Source organism: Talpa occidentalis, unplaced genomic scaffold (assembly GCF_014898055.3).
Source record: "Talpa occidentalis isolate TD23 unplaced genomic scaffold, MPIMG_talOcc4v2.1 talOcc4.2, whole genome shotgun sequence".
In the NCBI taxonomy this organism is placed as follows: domain Eukaryota; kingdom Metazoa; phylum Chordata; class Mammalia; order Eulipotyphla; family Talpidae; genus Talpa; species Talpa occidentalis.
Genome location: NW_023602073.1, coordinates 131,576,371 through 131,594,236, shown reverse-complemented (window position 1 = coordinate 131,594,236; position 17,866 = coordinate 131,576,371). Strand labels below are relative to the sequence as shown.

General features: G+C 34.8%; 1 protein-coding gene across 1 annotated transcript in view; it reads right to left on the bottom strand.

Moving 5' to 3' along the window:
• The window catches only part of PEX7 (peroxisomal biogenesis factor 7), a 62,357-nt gene that overhangs the window by 7,412 nt on the left and 37,079 nt on the right, over window positions 1–17,866 (bottom strand). The window contains exon 9 of the mRNA XM_037520454.2: window positions 6,155–6,254. Within this exon, the coding sequence (XP_037376351.1) occupies window positions 6,155–6,254 (100 nt within the window). The remainder of the gene's footprint in view (window positions 1–6,154; window positions 6,255–17,866) is intronic.

Genomic DNA, 17,866 nt, shown 5'->3' with positions numbered 1-17,866 from the left:
ACATGGTGTGACAGACCTCTCCTGTCGCGCCCACTGCACCCCTCAGCAGTGTATTTCAGTCAGTGTGCCTGTTCTGTTCCCCACTCTGGCTCTGGTGAATTCTCTCACCCTCCGGCACTTCTGACTGTACCCAGTGCTTATATAAATAAATAAATAAATCTTAAAAAAAAAAATAAAAAAATAACAATCTCCCAGAAGGAATATATAAAGATATGTAAGCCAATACCCAATTTATAAATGCTTAACTAAACATCAATGAGCATTTGAAAAAGTAGAGTTGATACTGCAGAGCACAAAGTCAGGAATTCTAAAAATACAATAATATGGAAAATCCCATTATATAAATGGGTATATCTCAGGTCCCGATGCATAAAACTAAAAACAGAATAAAAGGTATCCAATTTAGAAATAGCAAGGATAAGAGGAAATGCCATGACTATACAAATCATGATCAGAGGGGCAAAAAAATCAAAGAAAAAAATTTTTCTAAAGTGAAAGATAAGGTTGGTCTGGTTAACAAAAGCGGGCACGGAGTATTTCTCAGCAATTACCCTTAAAGAATGACCCCAGACACTTATTTGTCAAGTTTTAAACCTTTAAAGATAAGATCTTACATTTTGTCAAGAAGAAAGGAGGTATAATAAGAATGCTTTTGGATCTCATTTTTCAGATCTTTAAGAAGGAGAAAGTTAAAAAGAAAAAGAATTATAAATATAAGAACTCAGATAAATCTCTTTTAAGGCAGAGAATATATTAAGATACAGAAGCCCTAAAATAACGTCAGCAAAGACCTGCAGCTATTAACATCACCACAAAATCAACAGGTTTTGAAAGCTGATGAAAAGGCACTTTCCAAGAGATGAGAGAAAGAAACATTCTAAGAGAAAAAAACTATGAACGAGGGTGAAATTAAATTAATATGCAACCAGTAACTTGACTACATAACATGTGAATGAAGGATAAATATGTTAAAAATAACTTAAAATTACCAGCTCTCCAACAAAAGATTAGTATGGTAGATTTCTAATGATCACAAATTCTTTGCAGCTACTCCCATCAAGAGGTATCCATCTTTCTCACTCTTAGAATCTGGGCAGGCCTCATGACTTACTTTGCAACAGAAAAGATGCCATGTGATGGCCAGCTCTAGTCCTGAAGACAACTTGCAGCGTTTGTCCCTACCCTCTTGGAAACCTACAGCCACTAAGTGCAAATCCTGGGCTCATGAAGTCAAAGAGCACCTTACCTTAGACATGAGAGGCCATCTTGGATTACCCAGCTCCAGTGAAGCTACCAGATAAGTGAGCCAGAGGCACATTGAGTGACCCCAAGCAAGACCGACAGAAAAACTGCTCAGCTGAGTCCAGTGCAAATGGCTGACTCACAGAACCGTGAACAAGTAAAATTGCTTAGGCTGTTATGTTGTAGGGTAGTTAGTTATATAGCAGTCGATAACTAGAGAAAAATAAATGAGAGAAAAGTAGGGAGATACCCCAAGAACTTCATTCTTATCTCCTTCAAAAGGAGCTTAATGTTACTTGATATAAACATGTTAATACAAAGTTTGTATTAAAATGTGTTGAGGATATGTAAAAAATAACCAAAATTTTTGTTTTGAGATTATCATCTTAGTTTAAAAGGTAAGAAGAAAGTTTAAAGTTCAAACCAGAGGGGCCTCCCTGGTGACGCAAGGGGTTAAGTCTCAGCACTATGAAGCTATCCGCAGCCACTGCAACATGAGTTTGATCCCCTGACCTCTACTGTCTTGCCTACTGCTCCCCGCAGCAGTGTATTTCAGTAAATCCGCCTGTTCTGCTCTCCACTCTGTCTCTGGTGAATCCTTCTTTTTAGAATTCCTAACTTTGTGCTCTGCAGTATCAACTCTACCTTTTCAAATGCCCCCATCTCTGGTCTGCACTCCAGCTCTTGTATGCATAAATAAATCTTTGAAAAAAAAAAGTTCAAACAAGAATATAAATAAAATGGAGAAAAAAAAGATAAACTTTTAGAAAAAAAATCTATGGGGAGAATAGTAAAAACTCATCATTGAAAACAAAAAGTAGATCCAAAGACTCAGATTTACAAAACCCTTTCTTCAAATAGGTCCCAAATCTAAGAGGTCACAAAATCTTGATCTAGTGACCCTAGATCACATATCTATCACTTTTAATCTGTTTTTTAATTTGTGTGTTTTGACCATTTACTTTTTATATAATTGTTGAAATGACTGGATTTAAAGGTTTCTACATATTAAGATGTCATTTGTAAACACAAATTTTTACTTCTTCCTTTCCAATTTATTTAGATCCCTTATATTTCTTTTTCTTGCCTACCTGCTCTGGCTAAAACTTCCAATATGATATTGAATATAAGTGGTGAAAGAAAATATCCTTGTTTTTATTCCCAGTTTTAGGGAAAAAAAAAACACAACTTTCAGTTTTTCACCATTGAGTACAGTTGGCTGTGAGTTTTTTCTATATGGTCTTTATTACATTGAGGTAATTGATTACTTTTTATAATAATCTCCACTACTGGCATATTAGTTATACCTCTTTTACTGTAATTTATTAGTAGCTATTATATGTGTTATAATATACATCTTGAATTTATCAAAATCTGCCTTCATATAAAGCTACATAACTTCACATGCAGTAGTAATTTTACAAGTCTAATTCTCCCCTCCCCCCTTCTATTATTGTTATACATTTTACTTTTGCATATATTATACAATCTCTTTTCACCCTAGGTATTTATTTTTTAAAGTGATAAAATTAAGTTCTCTCTCTCTCTCTCTCTCTCTCTCTCTCTCCCAAAAACTTCCTTTAACATCTCTTGTAGCAGAGTTGTGCTCTCAGCACAACTTGCTTATGTCCAAAAATGTCCTCATTCTTTATTTGCTAAATGAGGGCACATCAAGAACTGCCTATTACATATACTCCCTAGATAAAAAATGAACTTCAATTACTAAAAAAGTCTCTAAGTCTCTTCCAGGCCCTATAGGCTTTGCAAAGAGCTTAACTTGGTCATCCATACTTATGAAATGTTACCCTGGCTTATACCAACTTATAGTCTAAGAGCCAAAATAAACTGGAAAAATTCCTTAGATTTCTCAGGAAAAAAACTGATCAAATAAATGTTCTTATATTAAGAATGATCCCCCAGAGCCATCTTTGACATCTTCCTCAAAATTACAGACAGAAAAAAAAATTAACAATGCACTCAAAGATCTGAAAAGAATGTGCTTGATTGATTTAAAAAAAAAATTAAACAATATTCAGGTATAATCATGTAAGCTATAGTAACTTTTCCCTGTTCAATTCTTCCTTTGATTAATGGGCTAGAGGAAGAATTTGCTCTTTTAGTGACATGGCACCAACTTAACTACATCACCCAGGCAACTCATGATCAGGTGAATTTGAACAACTCTGTAAAGCCCTTCAAAAAGCTACCAAGAAGATGATGACACAAGCTCAAAATGTACAAATCTAGGCAAGACAAATTCAAATGCAGCAATTAACGAGTAAATTACCCTTTCAAAAGGACATATTTCCAAGCTCATTATAACAATAGTGCTGTTCCAAGGAAATACAGGCGGAACTTACTGCTTTAACCCTTGTCTGTTACTTGGCTGAAGAATAGGTTGCTAATATTTATACATTTATACTGATAGCAGGGGGGGCGGATTTAATCTCTTCCAGGCAACTAATAAAAAAGACCTATAAAGTCCATTGGACTTTATGGCTCTTGGGAATACAAAAATATTATCAAAAATAATATCACAAGAAATAGTATCAAACAATATTATTGGAAACCACCTCCCCAAATTGCCCATAGGTTTATCACAGGTGCTTTATCTGCCCACAACATAATCTGGGTAAGCCAATTCATCTCTGTGGGCCACTTTCCCTTACCAACAAGCTAAACTGAGAGATGGCAATCGGATTTAACCAACAGCTACCTCTGAAAGGGTAGAAATGAATAAAACGGTCTACATATTTTCTCACTGGGTTGAAGCATCCCTGTGTTCAGAGTGATAGCACAGAGGGATTAAAATACACTTTAGTGATTTCCTTTAAGCTTCATAATGACTCATTTTACAGGTCAAATCATACAATTTGTTTGGAAAATCAACTAATCTCACAACATTTTAACATTTTTGTTGCATTTTTCCATCCTTAATCTTCTGCATTGGTCAAAAGAAGAAATGGAATTTTAAAGACTCAACTGGTAAAACTGATTGAATCCTTCAGCCTCCCCATGCCAAATACTCTGCCTCTGGTTTTGCTTACCCTTAGACCAACACATTCTGGCAAATATAGACTATCATTGTTTGAAATAATTATAGGCAGGACTGTGAAATTAGATCAAGGCCTATGCAACCAATCCTTATAAAAGGGGCTATTCTAACTGACTGCAAAGAACACATCTGAGCACTTAAAAAAATAATTTGAATTTGGCAACACAGTCATTCCACAGTGCATACCTGGGAGAGGAAGACCACCGCCATCATGTCCTCCAGCCAAGAGACTTCATATACTGGAAAAGACATCTTCAATTCCTTTTGGAAGGGACCCTACCAGGTATTGCTGACAAATCCTTGTGTGCTAAATCAATAAGTACTGACTCATAGATTCAAGTTTTTCATCTTAAAAAGAATCCTCCCCCAAATGGATCTCTCAGGTTTTGGACCCACTAAAACTAAATTCATTACCAACAGAGCTCCTCATGGAAAGGAAGCAGATGACTTCTGATAGAGACAGCTAGCCCAAGACTCTGGACCAGGCCTGCATATCTTTCTTTCTCTACAATGAAATGCCTCCCTGAAACCCTTAGGCTTCTGGTCTAATAATTGGAATACTCTTACTTTTAGTATTACTTCCCACTATGGATAAATTATCCTGGTGGTTTTACTAATAATACCTTTGAGACCTCATTAACCCTCCCCCTCATTTCACTTTACTCTTGGTGCTCATAGTAATTGATCCTCTAATAAGAACTGACAATTTTTCTGAACTAAACTGTTCATTCTTCACATTAAAAACTGCACTGATGTCATTTGGTCTTTTCCTGAATTCAAAGCACAAGTCACTATTTATTCTTTAAGATATATACTTTTAATTTTATTTTTATGTATGAATCATTCACTTTTGTCTTATTTTTCATACCGTCATCCCTTACATCTCTTTAACCCTTTTTCTTTCCTCTTCCCTCTTCAGCTCAAAAATCTCAATTTGTTTATTAGCACCCACAAGTTACTCTTTAAATCAACTATCTCAAATTTTCTAACTCTGTCTCAGAAATTTCTTACTTTTATATTTAGTGCTATTGTAATACAGAACTATTTTGTCTGAAGGTAAAAAATTGCCTTTGTTCAAATAGCCCCCAATTTGGCTCAGGCAAGGAACCTAATTGCTGGATATGACACATATCCCTGACAACTAGTGAAAAGCCTACTTTTGATCCTATTTTCACCCTTGTCCCAGATTTCCCTTCTTAATCACCAATACATGCACCCTTCATCATTTCTCTCCTATCAAGTAAAATTATACCAACCCAGGCAGCCTTTACCTTGCCTTTACTTAACTCCCCATGTAGACTAATAACTATAGCATTTAATTCCGACTATAATGACATAAATGTTTATAACCATAATTTCCCCATCCTTCCAAATAGTGGAAAGATCCACTTACTATCCTCCTCCATCTTTGTTTTCCTGCTTCTCTTCCAACATGAGGGTGACAATCCTGAGAGGGAAATGATTAGTCCATCGTAGCATCCCAACTACTTAGCAGGAGCTGAATCTCAGACCACATGCTCTAGAAGTGTATCAACCATTTCATTCTTCAACTGTCACCCTTTCCATGGGGCAAGGTCAATGTGAAAACTTCAACATGTTAGGCACAATACTTTTGGGAAAGGTTCATTGAAAAGCCAATCTTTCATGAGAAGAGAGACAGGGCCAAGATTCTGGATACCTTTTTGCTCCTAGTATTTCAAATGCTCAAGTTCATATAATAAGAGAGATCAGACTGATTAATGTACACTGTTCTACCCTAAAGCTAACAATATTATTCATAAAAACAACAATGCCATACGGATGGCTACTTGTGAACTGTATGGGTTAAAAAAAAAATCAGGTGACAACACACATTACCTGAGTAGGACTCTGAAGACTAAAATCTAAACCACAAGTAAACTCTGTATGATGTTCCACTGTTTCAAGAAGAGGATCAGGATTTGAAAAGTTCCAGAATCTGTAGAGACAAAAAGAAATAATTTAAGCTAAAACTGCTTAAAATATTTGGTCAAAACAGGTTCAGTCAATTCATAAATGCAGAGCCCCACTATCCTATAGGAAAAATCTAGTAAAACTACTGGATTATGTAAAAAATGAAATTATTAGTCAATCTACCATTATAAGAGATTATTATATCCCCATCAGTTTACCTTATAGGATGATAGCTTAATAGCTTTAGGTACATTTTTTAAAAAAATACACTGCACAAGTCATTTGAGATGAGAGACACTAGGCTTTTGTAGCAATGTCTTATGGCACTCATGACCATAAAATAAAGATATTAGATTACATAAACTCTAACATTTTATAGTTTCAAATACTACTTCATTTATCAATGCTGACATGAAAAGACCTTGGGTTTTATTTACATTTCAACACCAATTCAATTCTTTAAAAAGAATCTGTTTTCTCATGAAAATCTCTTTAATTCTAAAACTTTTTTGAGGCACTGCCTCTCTTATAGATTCCAGTTACTATAATTTCTAGAGTCAAGAGATACTGAAATACGTTTTCCTGGGCCAATATTAAGTGTCCTATTTATCTCCTAGAGGCTGGGGGTTGTAATATTTACCACAATATATTTCTGATTTCTACTATACAGAGAAGAATTTGATGATATTTTCAACACACAAATGAGTATTTTATTTCTAAAGCTTATTTGCTCATCAACTTTTTTACCTGACTCCAAACACACCATAAAAATGGCACATTCAGAATCAGAGTCATACCCCAATTCAGATTCTCAAATGATCTATGACATGGAACTGAAGGTTTAGCAGATCTCTTTGAAAGAGTAAACACACAAAGCCAACAGTCACAGTTTGTTTAACCTGGTGGTATTATTTCCCTAATAAACACAGAATTGGCATTATTAAGTTAGAAAAGGACTGTTGCTATGGATAATCCACTATGTGGGTGCCAGAGAAACAATAAAATGAGTAATTTGCTGATCATTTAAACTGAAATTTACAAAATATTTAAGAGTGACTTTACTTTTCAAATAGATGAGGTCAAACAGATGAGGGAACAAGCTGCTGTCCTCAGAAGTCATAACAGTGGTCTCCACTATGTTTGTGTATTTGTTCCTTTGGATCTAGAGACAGTGAACTGTACTGAAATCTAATTTTCTAGATCTTGATAATGTTTATATAAGCAAAAGTAAACTGTAATTGTGTAATTTCATTTCTAAAATATGGTTATTCATTTGCATTATCTGAAACCACCCAATGATTTTGCATATAACCATTATGTTGCCCAAAATACTCAAAATAGTTTTTAAAATATGTATTTAATACAGAAAAAAAATTAAAGAAAAAAAAAGAGTAGAAAAGTAAGTCTGAACCTGTAATGAGATTTGTCAATAAAAATATATTCTATGGGGCCTCCCCGGTGGTGCAGCGGTTGAGCGCTGGGTTGCGAAGCTGCCCGCAGCGTCTGCGGCGCCGGTTCGATTCCCTGGCTGCTCCCCGGCCACCGGAGGAGGGTCCCACATGGCGCGCAGACCTCTCCTGCCGCCCGCTGCTCCCCTCAGCAGTGTACTTCGGTCCTTCTGCCTGTTCTGCTCCCTGCTCTGGCTCTGATGAATTCTCTCACCCTCCCGCGCTTCTGACTGTACCCAGTGCATGTATAAACAAAAACAAACAAACAAATAAATAAGTAAAAGCATGCCTCTATAAAAAAAATATATATATATTCTATGAAGCTATATACACTGGGCAGGGGAAGGACCTGAGACAATAAGCTTTCCACAAGCAAGGGAAAAGGGAGATGTGATCAAGTTCTGAACTAGTAGTGTCCATAGCCAAGTTGTTCCAGGGGCTCAGAATGAAATTCACCTGTGGGAGTTCATGGAGAACCACCTTATGCTTATGTAATGAAGAGCATCTTCCACATCTCTTCAGGAGACATAGTAATGTTTCTTGGGCTGCTCTTCATCAGTCAGTGGTGTCTCCCCCAAAGGGCAGGTTATTAGAAATCATTCTATGAGAAGGTCAATTTGATGCAATCCAGGTATTTGGTTCTCTGACTTCATTAGGGATTCAGACTTTATTTCAGTAAAATTCAGGAGCTAAATACATTTTAGACAAACCATAAAAATTGGTTTCTTTCAGTAGAACTTTCTAAAGATAATAAAAAAGATTTGTTTATACGCTCCTGATAAATTATTGGAATACGGAGTCTTTTTTTTAATGGAAGGTCTTATGGAAAATTAGGATGGCTAACAAAGACACATGTGAAACCATCTAATTTTAGTCTGAATGTGTGATAAGGGAAGTAACACATGCAGAAGGGCTAAAATTTTATAAAAGTTACTTTGAATTTTCTCTAGCATGTAGCTAAGCCTGCAGTCAAAGTTCCACATGGTTTCATGCCACAAAGTCACACTCATCATCATTTTAACCTGGGAAAAACCCTCAAGTATTTATCTGCATCCTGCAAAACAACTTCATCACACAAAATTCATGCTTTGTAAAACTCTAGGCGGTGAATAGAGGGTTTGTCTAAAGGATGAAATAAAAATGCTATTACTGGCTATTAAACTACTCACTGGTCTTACAGAAATTATGTAGGACACCAAGTGTATATCATGGTAAAAAAAATTATGAGATTTATCTCCAGGAGAATGACTAAGTAACCAGACCAACATCCTTGCTGGAGACAACTAAAATGTCTAGATAAAACAAAATCAAACAAACCACTAGCACAAAAATTTCATTACAGTTATCAATGAAAAACATTCAGGTGAAGCCAAAGTGAAGACAAACCCAGAACAGTAAATGAAACCATGAAGTCAGATTTTGCCCCGCTAAGATTTGTTAAACAGGGAGATTAAACTTCAATTTTCTTAATCTCAAGGGGAGAAATAGCCAGGAAAATCAGAAGAATTACTATTACTATTCATCACTTAAAATTAGTTTTCAGAAAACTGAATGATCAAAAACAAACTAAATACAGTAAGTTACACAACTTATAGAGTTTCTAAATACAGTGATTTCTAATGTAAGTTGAGAAGACCAAAGGCTAAGCAATTTATCTGTTACAATTTTTAAACTGCTAATAGTATTTTTAATAACCAAAGAAATATATGTATTTCTTCCCTCACTCTCGAATGGCAACCATTGTAAACAGTTTGATATATATACTTCCAGAATTTTTCTGTGTATCTCCATCTAAGTTCCATGGGAAGCGGTGAGTTATAAGGAGAAGATGACAGGGGGAAAGTAGGCAGTTCAGCAGATTTTCTTATATTAAGAAAGTGGGCAAGGTCTCTCTTTGCAATTTTCCCTGAATTTCAGGGTCCTATGATTCCTATATATCCCAGTGTCTTTAGCATCTACCACACAAGTAAAATGGCTCCTTTTTATTGAAAGAATTTAGGCTACATAGATCATTAAGTGGTCAAATAAGGCATATTATTTTTAAGTGAAATGTTTGTTATGGCTAGCATACATACTTCTTGGTGCCTTTTTGTCTCTTTGCTGATGAAATCACTGACTATTTAAGCCCTCTCATGGGAAGTAAATATACTGGACAGGCTTCCAATGATTAAAAATATTACAGAACTGTAGGAACATTTTTCATTTAAATTGGAGATGGAGAGAAAAATTAATCATAGTACTATGTCTTGGTTGAGTCCCTTCTGCCTTCTGACTCCACAATTCTTTAACAAAGCAAATATGCAGCACTGTGTTAAACAAAACATTAACACGATTTCAAAAATTAAGTTGAAATTACACTGACTAAAAGGTAATTTGAAATCTCTGTACTAATGCTTTTGAAATGTAGCCAATAGATGAATTTAACAGAATGTTTAAGATATATATCAAAGTTCTTCCTTTCCTTTCCTGTTCTCAACTTATGAGTTAGTCAATAATTCTATCACAGTCTTTCCTAAAAGCAAGAAAAAGATGGGGGGAATGTTCTGTCTACTTTTAATGCCTTCTGAGTACCTTGATTTTAGTTGGTTTTTAAATTTAATTTTAAGCATATCAGTTATACTTTCCTATATTTGCATGACAGTGATGAGAAAAAAATGTTACAGTTTCTTTTCCTGTCATTTACTCATTCATTCATTCCAAGTACATGCCAAGTATTTCTCAGAACACCAGAAGGAAGAGAGACATGGTGTCAACCCCTCTACAGTTTACAGAGTGGTGCAATAGACTGATTTTTCTTTAAAACAATCACAAAAACACAAATGTAATTTCAATTGGCAAGTGCCCCAAAGACAACAAAAGATGATGTAACAATGATGTCTTGAGGAAGTAACAGTGAACTGAAATATGAAGGTGAGGAATTAGCTGTGGAGGGAGGAAAGAAAGCACTCTGCACTTTGTCAGCCAGGAGCCTGATGAAGTGTGAGAGAGAGCCCCAAGCCACTGGGGCAGGAGACGGATAGGCAAGCAGGACCAGATCACACGGGTCTTTCAGGCCAAGTGAAGAATCTAGCATTTTCTCTGAAGTGTTCAAAAACAAAACCCAAAAACACCTACACCTTAAGGGTTTTAAATAGGAGATTTCTATACCCAGTAATACCTTTTTCAAAAATTTTTAAATAAACTTTTTAGAATACTTTTAAATGTACAGAAAAACTGTGATGATAGTAGAGAATTCCATATTTATGGCTTCTATAATAATACTTAAAACACTTTCATGTATTTATTTGTTTATAGACCTATTTTTCTCTTAATAGCCCCTTGATGTCAAGAACAGCAGCCTCTTCTTTGTATTTCTTGCATGTACAAAAGTGTTTGACACATGGCATCCAAAGAATGTTTCATGTATGAGTAAATAAATTATAAATGCCTTTATTAAAAGATAAAGATAAATATATAACAAAAGCCACTTCATAAATAAGACAACTTTTAAATCACCCAAAATATTTGGTTTCCAAATAATGGACCCAAGACTCATTATATTAGACATTCAGAAAATACACATCCCTCAGCTTTGCTTAGGATGGTTTTCCCCCCTGAACATTCTGATTGAGTAGGTCTGTATGGAATCCAGAAATCTATTCCCAGGAAATATTAAAATTTAACCAGCTAGGTTGGGAATCACCAAAAGATATAAATTTGATAAAATTACCTTTTTTTTTTAATTTTAGAAGATGATGAAATGAAAGTAAAAGCTAATAGGGCAATGATCTTCAACACTGACTACATTGGAATCAACTGAGAAACATTTAAAAAAAATACTGACATGTGAATGCTATCCCGAGAATTCTGATTTAACTGTAAAGTTCAAACATATTTCAGGGGATTGTAATATACAGCCAACATTGATACCTCTGCCTTGGTGCAAGGCATTATCCATTAATTGAGAATCACTGATCTACGCCAGCAGTTCCTAAACCTAGGTTACATCATAATCACCCAAAGGGATTATGTTTTAAAAACATATTCATAAGATTTGGATTGAGGATCTGCTTTAGAAATAAGTTCCCAGGTGATGCCAATATTGTTACTGGTCATAGAACCACACTTTGAGAACCACAAATCCAGACAGTTGTTACTGGTAAGAATTTATGCATACATTGCAGATCTCTTAGTGAAGGCAAAACTCTGGGAGAGGGTACAAATGATAAGCAAAGATCTTCATAGGAAAAGTAATTTCCATATAATTGCTACAGAATTTTATAAAAGTATTAGCTCATATAATTTGATTAACAAAGCAGTCCAGGTATAAAAGGCTGCTGTGTCCTTTACGGCTGAAAAACAACGAAAATACCTACTGATATGTTGGCTCTAGCTTCCCAATAATAATGAACAAAAATGGCCTAAAACTGAGTCTCTCACTTCTCCCAATCCACCCATGGCAAGAAAGATTTCAGTTTTCAATATTTTCTCTTTATCTTACACTGCTTTTGATCAGCACAAAAACATCTTCAAGGTAAATACAAAGGGCATTATTCACATTTCAGAAGAATATGCTCACAGAAATGAAACAATCATGGTGACATAGTTAATAAATGGCAGCCCCAAAGCAGAGAATTCTCTATAATACCCATTAATTTTTATACTGCAAGAAGCTGCGACTCACTTTTGTTCCATAGCTGGGGCATGACAGAGAACGGGAATATTTGTGGGGAGGATCTGGGATTTTTCAGTTAGTTTCCCATAAAAACCTGGAAGCTCAAATGGACCTTAACCAAATCAGGCACCCTCCCCAAATCCTTAAATTGTAAAGAAAATAAGATGAAGCCCACACCAACACTCCATTAGTCTACTACCATACACTCAAAATCAAAACCCTAAAAATTACAAATTCAAATAAATCTGTGCTCTTGTGGAAAAGAGTGTAGGGATATTCCTTTCTCTATTCTATACTTTCTTGTATATACTTACTGCATCCCCTCATCTTCCTTGCTGTCTTTTCCTACCTTAGGTATCACTCAATTGACCAATTCTTTGTGTAACCTCACAGATTGCAATCCTTTTGAAGTGAATTTCCAAGAAAATATGGACCTATGGACTTATTATTTTATTATGTGTATAGCTCTTGGAGAGGGATGAAAAAATAGAAATTGTAGACTAGCAAAATAATATTATAAAGAGTTAAGGTTTCATTCATTAACTCAAAAACACTTATTGGATACTGTAGGGTAAGGTAAAAATACATCAGGCTTTTCTGCCCTCCCGCCATAAGGATAGAGGATGGATCCTTGCGGTCCTGAATGCATGCCTGACGGCGGGCACCTGGAGTAGGGCGTGGGCAAATGTAGATGGGATTCACCTGGGCTAAGGCTGGGCTTATAAGGGCGGCATCACGGCATCATGGGACGCCAGAAGAAGCAGAGAGTAGAGAAGCAGAAGCCACAAGAGAAGCAGAGAACAAAGTCACCAGAGAATGCCGAAGATCCCAGACAAAGTGAAGACTTGCTGGGGGCTGGGAGGATGGCAGACTGGCACCCCTTGCCAGCCGTGTACCTGATAAATCCCAATAAAAGCCTGAAAAGCCACTGAGGGCTCCAGGACTCTCCTCCTCCACCCGTCTGCTCGGATCATACAGATCCTGCTCCGTGTCCTTCTGCTGTTACAGGTACAAATGTTCATTTATTTGCAAGATTAGAGAATTGTTTTGGAACTGGTAATAAAAATAAAATTTAATACAGAAAGGCACTAATTGCTTGTTAAATAAGAATATGATTACTTTTCAAGGGTTACTGAATAATTTTCAAAGATGTCTTTTAGCATATTCAATAACAAATATCAAAAAACTATAGCATATTTACAAACTTTTATGGTTAAATATGATAAAATTCAAGACTTAAAATTTCTCTCAAATACATTAATTGTAATATTTTGATTAAAACATTAATTAGATGTGTATTTTAGATAGGCTGACTCCACTTCATCACAATCAACATTAAGTCTGGGAACCACATGTCACAAAGTCTGAAGAACTCTGACAAATTAAAGGAAACCATTAGCTGATGGAGGGTCTGCTCTGACAGTATTTATGGCCACAATCTATAAGGATGCAGGATGATTTTTTAAAGAATGCCACATCTCAACAAGAGGAGATTCAGGAAAAAGAAAACCAACCGTAGTGTTTACTGCCTACTGGTACACATTAAAGAACCATGAAATAATTCTGCAATATTTTCAAACAAATAACTGACTAGAAAATAAAATGGTAAGAATTCTATCTACTCACAAAATAGCTATCAATATCTTAGGAATAAGAATAGACTACACATATCTGAAACCGTATGTAACTGGAACAAAAATGTAACTACCTAAAGCAAAAATGAGCATCTCACAGTACAAATGATAAGGAAACAAATGAGGTTGCAGTAAAACTTCATTCCACACCTAAATGCTGAAGTAAATTAAACTTACAGCAGCCACCTGCTGTGCTTTGGTCATTAATTAGCTATATCAGCATGAAATACTTAATGTCATTATTTCTGCAGCTTAGCATTTATTAATAAACCCACTTGGTTTTCAGGTTGTGGAATGTCTGCACCTCTTGTAAGGATCTCCTTTATTTAAACAACTCTCCTCAACTGGATAAAACAATGGTGGTAAAGGGGAGAAGCCAGATACCAACAAAGGTAGGTAGAGGAAAACCGAAAGAGCACATTAAATAACTGTTTCTGTTCTGTGACAAGGTATGAAAACTAAGGGGGAAGGAGATAAAAAGTCAGTCTGTAGAAAGAAAAGGAATGATGAAGTAGGCACTTAGTAAAGCATTTTCAGTGTCTTCCTTACGATTGTTATATTTCTGCCCATGGACTCTGCTGGATCCCATATCCTGTGAAACATTTTTCCTCTTCTATTCAAACTAATTCAAGATGGTTTCTATTTTATACAGGAATGTGCATTCAAGAGAATGTGTATGTGTGCATGCACACACAAACACACACACACTAGATGATACAGTAGAGTAAGGTACTAAATGATACAGTAAGATAAGGAATTCTTGTGTATTCTGTTTAAGATGAAAACAGATAATTGCTTCTTTATTCTCTCTATTGTTCACTCCATTAGGTCAAATCAAATATCCCAAGATTTGAATATTTAGTTTGCCACATTTTAGACTAAGGATTGAGAACAGACGTCAGGGGTGAATTACTTATCCCTGAGTTCTTATGGGACAGAGCCAACTACTAACAGCTGACAGGTAGTACTGAATTGTCTAAATAGGCTTAGTATATGTGCAAATTACCAAGAAAGGGGAAAATGAGGTTTTCTGCTCAATTACTTTTTTCTTCAAAACTATACATATACAAATTAGATGCAGTAATCCTAAAGGCTATACAGAGAACAGTAGCCTCTCACCTCATACCCTTAATCTTTCACCTCCGAGGCTCACTTTAAATTTTTTCAGCTGTTTCTTCAGATACTTTGTATTTCTAAATAATGTGCTCATGACTTCATTGGGTTGTTTTCATTTTCAGATATTATCTTTTGATTTCCTACTATGGATGATGAGGCAAAGTAATATCTGCATTAGAAAATAAAAATATATACAACAAAATCCACTCAGTTGCCTTATTGAAGTGGCACAACAGAATTTTTTAATTATAATGCAAATTAACTGACAAAATCCTTAAATTTTCTGATGGAACTAATCAGCACAATTCAAAGTTCAAAGCAATGACTTATGCTGCACTAAGCTGAGGCTTAACATTCCTCACTCCTTTAAATCTATTTCTTCATGTGTTTGTCTTAGATTATGAATTAGATGTGGATTTGGGTTGATTCTTAAAGAAAAATGTTAGTACTAAATCCTGAAAACGTTCTGCAGTTATAAATCAGGGTATTTAAAAATCAAAAGTCTTACAAGTTTCTTTCTAATTAATGTATGTTGTTTCATTTTCGAGGAAATTATTTTCATTTTTCACCTGGCATTTAACTTGCAAAATTATACTTCACTTCATCAAAAATCTTTCCAGTGTGACAATAATTAACACAAGAATATTCTGATTTAAGTAAGTCAAATGGAAACACTCTTTTAGGACTTATTAAAAAAACATTTCAGCAAGCCCAGGAGTTATCCTTTACACATACAAAATAAATATCTTAACAATTAGATATGTAAAGCTCAAAGAGATTTATCAGTAAATGGTATATTAAAATTGATTGTAGGAAAAAACAAAAATTTATCTCTAACAATCAGAATACAGTCATTCTAAGTTTGTTAAATCATAAAACTTTTCAAATTAATCAGTACTAAAAACAAGCAAGCTTTCTCTTTGAAAAATAACATTTTCTTATGTCAACAGTACTTTACACTTTAAATTCAGTTTTATTAATGACTAACTTAAACATAATTAAAGTGAAAACCATAAATACAATACCAATAAATACAAATAAATATTGGTAAATACAAATACCAATAAAATTATAATGGTTTGCAGGCTTTTACATTCTGAGTGATGAAAGATATCATCATTTCTTATATAACTTAAATTGACTTACACTTATAAACATTTACTTAGTATATCTATGTCTCAGGTACTGCAGTATGGACAAAACAACAAAACAGACAACCCTACCCCTGTAACCAGGTAATGTGTTTTATTAACACAAAATATATTCAATACTAAAACATCCTTATAAGAAATATGTAATGCAAATATTCTCATTCTTTAAAAGAATTCAAAGACAACATTAAGTTTTTCTAATATCAATGGTGAAGTTTGGTGAACGAACCTTTGTTGCAAAGCGAAAAATGTGATAGAGATGCAAAGACATTTATCCCTAAGATATCTGAAAAGCACAGAACATTAAACAACTCTTTGATCATTTTAAGAATTCAATTACAGTTCCTGCAAATGCTAATTAGCATCATATCATTAGACACATTGTGTCTTTGGGGTATGATGAACAAATGTGGAGAAATTAAAAACTATTTTAAAAGATGAGGTAAAATGATCATCTGAAGCCACATTTGAGCTCTATTCAACCACATTTCTCATCTGTTTACTCTGACTGACCTTTTTTTGTGGGTAAGGGGACTAGGTAAAGTTGAAATGAAAGGTTTGTGAGACAGAGTACATATTCAGCTATACTATCTGTTTACTTTGGCTGACCTTTTTTTGTGGGTAAGGGAAAGAAAGAGAAGTATCTGCCCATGGAAATCTCTGTGCTAATAAACATAAGGATAAAAAAGCCCATCAACCACACCAAAGTTAAGACACTTACTATATAAAGGTAAATCCCACCAGAGTAAATATGACAAAGATAAAAGGTATTTCTGTATCTGCTGCTTTGTTAGAAGTCTAAGTTTACTACATTCCAATTAAAGATCTTTTCCCCACTCATGCCATATAATGAAGTTGTTGATCTTATTTTACAATTAAACAATATTAAATACCACATTTACTAAAAGGCATTAACAAGAAACAATTTCAGTGTCTTATTTTACATGAGCAAATAGCTTATTTTTTCTCAAATGTTTTTAATTTAAAAACTAGTAACCCACAGAAAAATTCAAAGAATAATATAATGAGCACCCATAAACCCTTCACCTAGGTTAACCAACTGTTAAAACCACATTTGCCTCTCTCCCTCTCTATACACAGACATATCAAATAATATGTTTGCTGAGCACTTTAGAAATAAACTGCGGACATCATGACTTAAATGACTTTTTGTGATTCTGCTTCTTTTAGCAATTTTGAACAGAAATATAAAAGCATATATCTATAGTGGAATACAAAGTAAATACAAAGTTTGGGGAACACATATGTGAATAAAAAAGAGAAGAAAATTTATAGTGCACTTGACATGTGCCAGGAACTATGTGAACAGCCTTGCATATATTGGTATTTAAGTCTCATAAGATTTTATGAGTAAGGAAACATTGGCTCAGGGAGGTTAAGTAACTTAGAAACTAAATGTACCAAGAGCTACAGAGGGCAAATCTAGGGTTTTAATCTCTATCTTTATTTTCTATGATATTATGCTCCCTACCAAAGAAATTATTTTATTTTATTTTTAAAGATTTATTTATGTATATAAGAACTGGGGTACAGGCCAGAGGTGTGGGCGGTGAGAAGATTCACCAGAGACAGAGTAGGGAACAGAACAGGCAGACTGACTGAAATACACTGCA